General features: G+C 49.2%; 2 protein-coding genes; both read right to left on the minus strand.

Annotated features, from left to right (window-relative positions):
• Positions 1–641: 641 nt before the first annotated feature.
• GSTUM_00010877001 (uncharacterized protein) lies at positions 642–3401 on the minus strand. XM_002841557.2 has 2 exons: positions 2761–3401; positions 642–2699 (listed from the first exon to the last, which is right to left on the minus strand). The coding sequence occupies exons 1-2, from the start codon at positions 3344–3346 to the stop codon at positions 1639–1641; spliced, it is 1647 nt and encodes a 548-aa protein (XP_002841603.1). The 5' UTR covers positions 3347–3401; the 3' UTR covers positions 642–1638.
• A 4696-nt stretch (positions 3402–8097) lies between these two features.
• GSTUM_00010878001 (uncharacterized protein) lies at positions 8098–9331 on the minus strand. XM_002841558.2 has 2 exons: positions 8961–9331; positions 8098–8882 (listed from the first exon to the last, which is right to left on the minus strand). Exons 1-2 carry the CDS (start codon positions 9293–9295, stop codon positions 8312–8314), a joined length of 906 nt encoding a protein of 301 aa, XP_002841604.1. The 5' UTR covers positions 9296–9331; the 3' UTR covers positions 8098–8311.
• Positions 9332–10458: the final 1127 nt, after the last annotated feature.

The raw sequence follows: 10458 nt of genomic DNA on the forward strand, positions 1-10458 counted from the left end.
ATGAAGATTGCATGGCAGGTTGAAGTACACGCAATCCACATAGGACACATATGTACCATACTTGCTTCCTTCAGCTAGTTTGAACGCAATCATCAATTATCCGCTGCGCACAAAACGTTCCTCCTTTTAACAGTTTTGGTGCCAAGCGCCTGAGTGATATATTGTGATGCTTGTTAGAATTACCCAACCCAGAAGAAATTTATTTACATCATTTTAGATGCGTTAAATCGTGATGTTTGTGCTTCTATTCTGTCCTCTACATCTCTTCCCATAAGCGCGGAGGGGATGGGGTGGGGAGATCGGGGGCATATGGTGGCGTTGCATTTTGCTGTCGGGGATGGGCGCCCAATTCACCTTCCCCCTTCGCGTGGACACGATAACGCTTAAATGAACCGCACCTTTATCCCCCCGGGAATCCGCGAGCATATGGACTGTTTTTTTGTTTTCTTGATTCTTTTCTGCTCAATTTCGATAGGCATCTGACAAGCTATCAGGGATCAACTTTAGAGAGTTCTTGTCTACAGTTATCCAATCTCGCATTGTGATAGATATATAAGATTTGAATAACGCGGTGTTTTAGAACCAACACAATGTCACGGCCTTTGTTCAGAGAGATGAGGAATGCGCATTTGAAGTGCCGCTGCCAAAAAAAAAATCTAGTATGATAAATGAGATTTTACTATTCGTTAACTATAATAGGCAATCGCATTGGGAAAATAAATGTCAAAAGCCATGTTCGGCGCGCCACTTTTTAGCACAAATTTTGGCATCAGGATCTTTCTCCTTGGGGGGAGTGTTCGGTTACGTTGGGTAACTAACCAATAGTTGAGTTACGACTGATCTTGCTTGTCGCCTGTCAAGTCATATATCTTACAGCAGAACCGACTAGCCCTCAATCATCTCCCGGGCGGTTTGCTATTAAGTGAGCTTCACATCACTCAGGGCTTGTAAGCCTGTATGGTGATGGTGCGTTGTTGTATGATAGCGCAGGCGGAACAGTCACCCGTTGGTGATGGCAACTTGCGTAATCTTGAGGGGGAACGGACAGTGATCGGAAAGAGAGTGTGTGTTCGCTGTTCAATGATACTTACAGAAGAAAGACTCAGAGAAGTGGGGTGCTCAGGTTTAACTCTTCAAGCTGTATCACTTTTGCGGAGATCTTTATTCCGGGTTTCAACGGTTGGCTGTACGCTGATACTTGGCCTTCTACATTTCTAATTTCTAATCTGCTGTATCTGCTGTATCTACGATTCTTCTAGTGTTTCTGTTTATTTGTGCCCCCCCCCCCATTTTTTTGGGCGGGGGCTTAGCGCATTGTTGGTACTATATTTCCCACGATTTCTGTTTGCGCGTGGGTGGAACGAGTTGACCCCCTGTGACCCTAAGGCGTGATAACACCAAACAATATTTTATCTATCTAGCTGTCTATAATCTGGTCAATCGAGGGGAAAATCCGGAAGCTATGAACCAATGCTTGCAGCATCTCTACCAACGAAATATTATTTCTGGCCATCCCTCCCCTGTGGCCCCCCGAACCCAAAGCAGATTTCAGAAACAGAAACAGAGAATGAATCACGAGTGATATTCCATGTTCTGACTTCTAGATTGAACCACTTCGGGGATATAATATCCACCACTCTACGCATACCCATAAACTGCGCAAGCATCACTCCCCCTATCCGGCAACCTGACCCACATATCCACCTCGGGCACCTCCTCGCCGACATGGCTAACGACCACAAGTGCCTGGCGCGCGTGGTCGAACCCATGTGCAAGAACACGAAAACAGCGATCCCTAACCGCATTATCCATGCCGGAAAAGGCTTCGTCAAGAACCAGCAGTTCGCGCTTACCCACCACGGCACGCAGGAACAGAGCGAGGCGCTGAACGTTCAAGCACGCTTCGCCAAAGACAGTGTCGTCCCAACCACCCGGGCCGGCGACGATGTCTTCGAATTCGGCGAGCAGCGTCTCTGCGTATTCTGTTGCTGGTGGGGGCTTCGCACGGAAGGTCTCTGCAAGGCCAGAGAGGATGGTGCGCCGGAGAGTGTACGCTTTTGGGAAGAAGGCGTGGACTTCTGGGGATGCGTGTCCGATGCGCTTCTGTACGTCGAAGATGCTGACGCCCGGTCTTCCGGGTCCTGGAATGCGAGTTTGGTGGCCAAAGTGTGTTATCGGTAGGGCATAGGTCTGCGGGTGATCAGAAGTTAGGAGGGATATCAGTGTGGTCTTCCCCGATCCGTTAGGGCCGAAGAGACCCCAGCGCTCGCCGGCTCGGATTGTCCAGGAGAAGTTCTGTAGGAAGGGGGGGTGTGGGGGGTATGTTATTTGGATGTTGCTCATTTGAATCAGAATTGGGCTGGAGGTAGATTTTGACGGCAGCGTGATTCGATCTTGTGATATGGACGCCGGGACCGCGGGGGCGGACCAGACTTTGTCGAGGAGGGTTGGGGCGGGTTTTTGGGTGTCGTCGCCTTCTTGTAGGATTGTCTTTCCGGATCGACGGAGGGTCGAGATGACGAATTCTTTTTGGCCCTGCGCGAGGATACGGTTGTTAGATATAAATGCTATGTGTGTGCTCCAGGCTGGTACAGGGTCTTGCGGGCGGAGACCGAGCAGTATCTGTGTCGGTTGTGGGGCGCGTGGGAGGCGGGAGAGTAGTTCTGATAGTAAATTGCGAGACGGAGGATCGAGTCCCACTGTTTTACGTGTCATTATTAGCGCTCACTGGCTCACCTACCCGTTCATACGAAGCCATACTAAACGGCTCATCAATAGCCAACACCTCCGGTCTTTTCAAAAGCGCTTGTGCAATTCTTGCCCGCTGGCTCTGTCCATTACTCAACGTCATAACACTTTGATCTAGAAATTCCCGTAGCATCAAGGTTCCCGCGACATCCTCCACTTTCTTCTTCCTCTCCCCCAGTGCTTCCTTCCCTTTCACCTCCCCTCCCTCCTCAAAAGGATTCTTCCCAGCAATACTACCTCCCAGCCACGTCCTTAGAGAAACATCAGATTCCTCCCTCCAAGCCTCATACCGTGCAGACAAGTAGGTTTCCCCACTGTTAGCTCCAGCAAGCATCCCCGTACTCTTGCTCCCAGTGGTGAAAGAGACGAGTTCAATGGTGCCCCGTAGACCGGGATAGCATCGACCGGTAGGTGGGATAGCGATGTGACTACCACAGAGGATGGATAGGAGAGTTGATTTTGACGACCCAAGGATTGACCATTTCTGAGCGGGATGGAGGGCAAATGTTGTGTTGGGAAACAGTATCGGTGCAGTAAGCGGGGAGGTTATGGGGCGGAAGGAGGTGGAGGTTATCGAGATCAAAGGGTGGCGGGACATTCTATATTTTCAACTCTGGTATGATATCATAAGTGGCGAGAGAGGAGAGTGGAATTGAGGGAAGAGTACAGTACTCGCAGTGAATGTAGTGGGAAGGGAAGGCAGGTTTGCTCTGAGGTCATATATTCGAACCCTAACCCTCAAGATCCCTGCCTGGAGAGATGATATGAAAGCCCTTATGATAACTCGACATTGAGCCATGATATGATATCATTCAACAGCCGAGGTCCCGGTGACGCATGACACAGGAAGAGCAACCGTGAATACCGGTACTATTAAAACCAGACCAACTTGATCTTACTTGCGCCCTCGCATCTCTCTAGCTTAGTCTACCGCAATGTTGCCCTCACTTCAACAGAAGCGTCCTACAACCCCCACCGCAGTTGGTCCCCTTCACAACCCTGGAGCGCCGAGCACGTGAATTCACCTACTAATAGTCACAATAGAAGAAACCGCTTAAATTTATCTCTCCGCCGCCCGAGCAGAGAACACACAATCACAACCCGGCGGTGCGCCACCCGGTGTTTTTCACGGACCGGCTGAGGAAGGCGCCGAGTGGGAGAACAGGGGGTGCGACTGGCGAGAGGATGAATCCTGCAGCGACGGGATACGTATATCCGGTGGGGGTCACGAAGCTCTAGACTGTACCGTAACTCACAGTTAATTCTGCTAAGAACGAGATACGCTTTTTATTTTATTTTCTGCCTTCTTTTGGAAGGCTGTGAGGGTGAAAGTGCAGAAAGCTCAATAGGAGGGCTTTTGGTATGGAGAGTTGTGCACTACCGCCCTACCGGTAGTGCGATGCCGTGCTGGAATGCTTGTAGTTTGGGGGGGAAAGAAGAGAAAAAAAAAGAAAAAAGGTATGATAGCGGATAGATTATGGACTCATGTAGGTGTTTAAAACAGATTTTCTAAAACCTGGTTAGCTACATTTTTACACCGAAAGACTACCGCTGAAGATTGAAGGAATAAAGATGACCTCCTTTCACTAGGGGGAAACTCCCCCCCTTCAAATTTGTGCCTGTGAAGATAACCTGCTCTTACGCTATTGGTAGCTCAAACTCTAGAGGTGTCCATTTTTCCGTGATTTTCTAAATTTTATTTTCCCCGAGTTAGTGAGGTTAGAAATTCGCACCTTGTGTGGTGCGGTTTGCTTTACAGTCCATGGGATAGCTGTATGATGTAATGCATGCGCGGCCAGGATGGGAATTGAACTTTCAACCTTTTAACCAATACACTCTCTGGCCCGAATAATGGTCACGCTTTGCCTGAAATTTCACGGTCTGGTGACCAATCATCAGAGTCCGCATTGACCTTGTCTCAAATCTCACCAAATGAGAGATGTCTCGAAAAAGTGTTTGGAATTTAAATTTGATGATACTGCATCATACAATAAATCGCTCCGCGATGACCAACAAAGTTATCCAATGCTCTAGCATTCCTACCCCCCCCCCCACGTTTGGAAATGTCAGCTAGAGCAGGTTCCTCCACTTCAGTGGTGAAAATGCAGGATTTCGCAGCGTTTGAATTGCTCGAAGGTTAGCTAGCGGTATTACTTTGTCCACATCAGTTCTTTGCAGCTGATCGCCTCAGAGCAAGATCCTGCACGTTTCTGAGGTCCGGGGACTGCCTGGGATTATATTGCTAGGGAATGGCTTGACCCCTCGCAGTAATATCAATACTGCTAGGCTAGGGCTACGTCCTCCCCTGAAAAGCAGCATTTATCGAAATATGGAGAAATCAGATCCTAAGTTATCACCGGTGTGGAGGGTAATTCTCTAGAATGGTATAAATGTCTCGGAATATCTAGTCCTAAAATAAGACTTCTACTATATGCTATCCACGACGAGCGGCTAGAGGAAAGGTATATTATAGGGCCTATTACTATACACCTTAGATGTTAGAGCATATACAAGGGGTATATTATGCAGGCCAGGCAATGATAATATCCCACTTGAAACTATAATAGCGGGAGGCAAGTGCCCCATCGCGTACCAGAGCTCAATGCTTCCAATTCTCCAGTAGGATGGCCACCGGACGCCTGGTTGTCGCATTGCTCAGAGATCAAGTGCATCTATTCTACGCCACACCCACAGAACCACCGCCAGAATTCCCATATTGCCAAAGAAGTCCTATCCTCCCTTACCTTCTACGCACGAGTTCAAGCACGCCCAATCTCTTGAGAACACCCCAAAAACTGAACTCTCGACATTCCCGTTCCTACCCCTAGAGTATCTCCGGTCTGCCAGGAGCATTTTTTTTTTTTTAACCCTCCCTGTGCCAATCGTTCCCGCCCACAAATTTTGATGAGATTCGTTGAAAGCAACCATTTCCCACACGTGGGGATGCGAAAATCCCCGATTATCAGGGTAGGGAAGCGGCAAACACCCGTCTGTAGGGCATGTGGCGCGATCGCTGTATTTCGGTATCAGGGATACTCGCCCACCCCAGCTATTATGCCCGCGGAAACTGCTCTCCACTGCCATGACAGCAAGCGCAGTTACGACATCTTACTAAAAGCAATACCGCAAAATTGACAAAAAAAGATCTACTAGGCCAAGAAACGATGGTGCGATGTGATACCACACCATAGGCCCTCAGTACTTGTCTGCCTTGTTCTCGTCTTGCCTATCATTGATAGCCGACAAGGTCACAACACATCACTCGATGCTTAAAATTCAGGAAGAAAAGGTATTGACTGAAGAAAAGATTGCACAGCCAAAAGACCCAAACATCCAGCTTTAGTCGCCAACACCAATCGCCCAACTCAGGCTGCCGTTAGTGAGGGGTGTTCAGCGCAGTATGTTAACCCCCAGCCCAACTCAAACCCCACCCCGAACCCTCAAAGACCGACCACACTTGCAAGAAAGTGTGCAAGTCGTTGCGCTGTAGCTCGATACTATTTTCACTCCACCGTTGTGCAGAAGGCTAATAGACTGAGAGGCTGCATGTTTGTATGGCAGGGGTGGAGGCTGGAGCGCGTGGGGGTTGGATTGGTGGCCGGTGTAACAATGTTGTGGTAGCAATGGTAGAAAGCGCCCTAGCGCAATGCTGTGCCCCACGGATATCCACTGGGAGTAGACGCGGGGCAATAAGCGGGATATAACAATCAAACTTCATTATCCCGTGGTGAGGGTATAATGAAACTAACTCTCCGGGAATCCCTTACAACAGTGCATCTCGCAGAAATTTTCCCGTTGCTCACGATCCTGAAACAAACAATGTCCTCGGCAAACGCCAATGGAAACACCCGCTCCGTCGACCTAATCGGAGATGACAAAAAGGCCTGGTGCCAAAAGCCCAATCTCCGCCATTCTGTACTTCTGTCTTGTCCTGGCTGCAATGGGTGCGGAGTGGGCGTCTGGATTCGATGGGAGAGTATTGTGAAATGGCTTGCGGGTCGCCAAGACCCGAGGTTCATATAATCATTTCCCATCCCCTTACCAATCACCCGAAAGTTAGACTGAGAGACTTTGGCAAACCCCGTGGCACAATAATCAAAATAATGAACTCTATATATTCCCTCGCTGTGCTAAGTATAATGCCGAGAGCGCATTTGTTGAATGATGAGTATGGACATAAAATGTAAGATTTAGTCGGGAGCGCGGTAATGGTTGTCGGGGGCAATATTGCAGACCACCTTTCTGCGTCAGTGCCACCCTGATATTGATACTAGCGGGGAAGTGCTAGTTGGTGTGGCGATAGGGGCTCTCTTGGCTGCGAGATTTAGCCTGTGTTGGGGATCCCGTTTGCACTTTCTGGCGAAGTTGTGGTTGTGCTGGAGGTAGGAGTGGCATTGGAGACGCACAAGGCTCCCAGCGGTGGATAGACTTCGTTAACCCCGACCCTTCCATGCTGATGCCTTCCATAATAGATTGGATCTTGAGGATCCAATCGGTACTACGGATTGTCCTCCCAAGCCTTTAGTCGATCTTTAATTGGAAAGCTCCTCAAATACAAACACCTGAAGTGCCAATGACTGACATTCCTCAGGACGTTGCGGAGAGCCCAAGGTAAGCGCCCCCCCCCCCGGGATTCCTGGCAGCAATTATGGCATCATACCCCGCAAGATGGCTAGTATCCCAAGGCCGCGCGCTCGAGCCCACAAAACCTCCGTGAGACACTCCGGCGAAGGCGATCCCAGTGGCGAATTCGCAAAAGCCGGGCACGCGGAGATGATTTATACCTGTCCACCATTACCGAGATGTTTACCACTTTTGCATGCTGGGCTGGGGCGAGTGCTAGTTATGCTGAGACTGAAAGCTCCGGGGCTGCGGCGGCGGTGGTCGTTGCGATATCCTTATACTAAAGCTATCCTACCTTATCCACTATTTGCCCACCTCGATGACTTGCCAAAGATCCTTATTCCAACGGTGCTCCACTGATCTGCACTTACACTATCGAGATTTTTCCCCCCGACATGTGTGCTGAGGGTGCAGTTGCTGTGCGAACCTTCTCCCGCTTGGGTAGCTTCCCTAACCATCCGTGAGCCCATCGGGTTAGAATTGGTGAGAGGTGGTAGTGCACCGTTTACACAGTGTGACTGGCGGTCGAAGGGAATATCATGTACTTCACGTTCATAGGTACGAACGGGAAGACACCAGAAAGCTTGGCACTTAGTAAGTTCTCGTCTTTTCTAGGTTACAGATTATGGGGAATAAGGGGCTAATGGGGTTATCTATGGTTGTTGAGGGAGATGAAAAGAAGGTGGGGCGGAGTAAACGGTCGAATATGCAGGCGGAGGCTATTGAGGTGGTGAATGGGGGAAGGGGGAAGGTGACAGGAGCCAGATTGGTGGGCGTGCCAAATGACCTATTTAGTGAGGGGCCGAGACTCTGATGCCCATCAACCCGTCCGGAGGATGTAAGAAAACGAGGGGAAGAATAGTACAATAATAGGTTGCAAGAAAACTGATACCGCCTGCGCCGGCACCCGCTTTCAACCAATCGTGCGTGCCCTTGCCCCCTATGAAGTTTCATTTGCCAACAAGGGCCTTCTCTCGTCCTCTACTGCAGCGCCATTGCCGCTCCCAACCATCCTCCTCCTCTCTTTACGGTCCTTGAGCTCCCAAATAATACACATAACCAACAGCACACCCTGGAGCACTCCCGTAACAACAAATGTGATCCAGCTACTCCATTTGGTTCCCTGCCGGCTGGCAAGACTAATCGCCCAAATGAATGACCCAGGCGTCTGAATGCACATCATGGGGATACTAAGCGATCCGACATGCTTAAGCGTCCAGGTGGTGTATAATTGTGGGAGGTACTGTAGAGAAGCTAGGACCGTAGACTGAATGCCTAGGAAATTTGCCCAAGCGGTGAGTTGTGAGGGGACGCTTGTGTCAGAGCGAGCCGGATAAGACGCTGGAGGAGATAAGAGCGAGAAGTAGAACGTCAGCAAAGCGACAACGACGAGGTGCGCTACGGAGAGGACTGCGACTGTAAGTGCAGATTGAGTCTTTGGTATAGCGAAACGAGAAGTTGCTGGAGCGGGTATAATATCTCGCGGGGGGTAAACGAGGAATAGGAGTAATCTGTATTTTTTTTTCGTTAGCACCCACATAGTTACTCGCCTACAACCTAGAGGTAGAGGAGAAATGAGATAAACTAACATGACCCCAAAACAGGACCACTGCGTGCCAACTTGTACAACGCCCAAACTCGCGGCGAAGCAATTAAACCTGCCAATACCCTTCCCGCAGCACGCAAGCACACCCCTACTCAGGATCAAGATATTCGCAGAAGCGCATGTTCCGCTAGTCACACCGAGGAGTAAGAACACGGGACTAATCCCCTCGGAGGTGCCTCGAGATATTATTCGGTGGTGTTGGGGCAGGTACGAAATCAGGATTCCAGCGAGGATGAAGAGGCTGAAGAATAGGTTAAGATTAGAAGGGTCTAGGAGGCTCGTACACTCTGGTCGTGTGGATAGTAGTAGACCAAGCATTTGTTCTAATTTCTCTTTGGTTTGTGGTTGAGAAGTTGGGGGGTTTGGGGAGCTGATGGTAGGGAAGCTAGGGGAGGTATGACAAAGAGCTCTAGGCTGGGGAAGTGGCAGGTGGTTACCCGGATCCTTGGTCACGTGGTTGTTTGGTACCCGTGACTGAATTCCCCTTTGACTGTGCGGCACTACCTCATCGAACACTACTGGTGTGGGAGGTTTACTACGCCTTCCCTTACTGGGATGGCGTTTCGACCAAACTGTACAGTACTGGAAAACAAAAAATCAGCGGAATGGTATCTCTTGGACTGCTGCAACGGTGGAAAATTTTCGACCACCCCTTTCAGTGTCTTAAACTGTGTTTAAGACACGATTAGTAAGTAAGATCACAACGTCAAGAAAAAGGTTCAAGAGAGCGAGTATGAGGAAGAGTAGAAGAAAATCCAAAGATGCCGCAGCGAAGCCACTCCAAACCATTGCAAACAATTCCTCCTCAGTCACCCGCAGCCATGCTGGCTAAAAGCCATATGCAACACAAAAAAGAGCGAGTGCAAGAGTTTCCAAAAAAGCAAAGCACAGATCCGGGGCAGTTGAAATGATTGATCCACCTATTCCACCCATAACTCCTCTGGCTAAGAACCTGTCATGAATGTGGCTTGGCATGAAAAAGGGTTTCACGTGACACATAGTTATGAGTTACAGGTATGTGATTGTTTCACACATATGACTCATTCAAGTCATATGATTTGTTATGTGTGGGATTTGTGATGCTTTTGCACATGGCTCAAATATGAGTCATGGGATGTGCGCCTGGCGAGTATGCCTTGTGAGTGTGCCTTGCGGGTAAGCCATGTGCATATGATTTATGTTTCACACATGACCTCGTTATGAGGTCATGGGTTTCATGCATATGACTCAGTTGAGTCATATGACTTATTTATTGCGTTATGATTGGTTTATGAGTTTGTGCACATTGTAATGTGTTCACAAGGTGCTAGTCACGTTATCGGTAATGGGTACGATAGTTGGCAGGTGGCCTGCTCTTCCAGAGAGGAGGCGAGAGCTGAGAACTAAAGGAGGCTTCGAGGGTGTACTGAGGAACAAAGAAGTAACCGTTCAACCAAGTATATTGAAATACTGTCAGTCGAAGTCTGCCTTTTCTATCGTAG

The sequence above is a fragment of the Tuber melanosporum genome (genome assembly GCF_000151645.1).
Source record: "Tuber melanosporum whole genome shotgun sequence assembly, scaffold_76, strain Mel28".
Classification (NCBI taxonomy): Eukaryota; Fungi; Ascomycota; class Pezizomycetes; order Pezizales; family Tuberaceae; genus Tuber; species Tuber melanosporum.

Bases quoted from the DNA above. Each gene is read 5' to 3' on its own strand.
- GSTUM_00010878001 (XM_002841558.2), bottom strand. From the start codon at position 9,295: ATGCTTGGTCTACTACTATCCACACGACCAGAGTGTACGAGCCTCCTA. The intron at 8,883-8,960 runs GTTAGTTTATCT...AAAAAAATACAG, and splicing joins TGGTCCTGTTTTGGGGTCAT to ATTACTCCTATTCCTCGTTT.
- GSTUM_00010877001 (XM_002841557.2), bottom strand. From the start codon at position 3,346: ATGTCCCGCCACCCTTTGATCTCGATAACCTCCACCTCCTTCCGCCCC. The intron at 2,700-2,760 runs GTATGGCTTCGT...CACGTAAAACAG, and splicing joins GGCTATTGATGAGCCGTTTA to TGGGACTCGATCCTCCGTCT.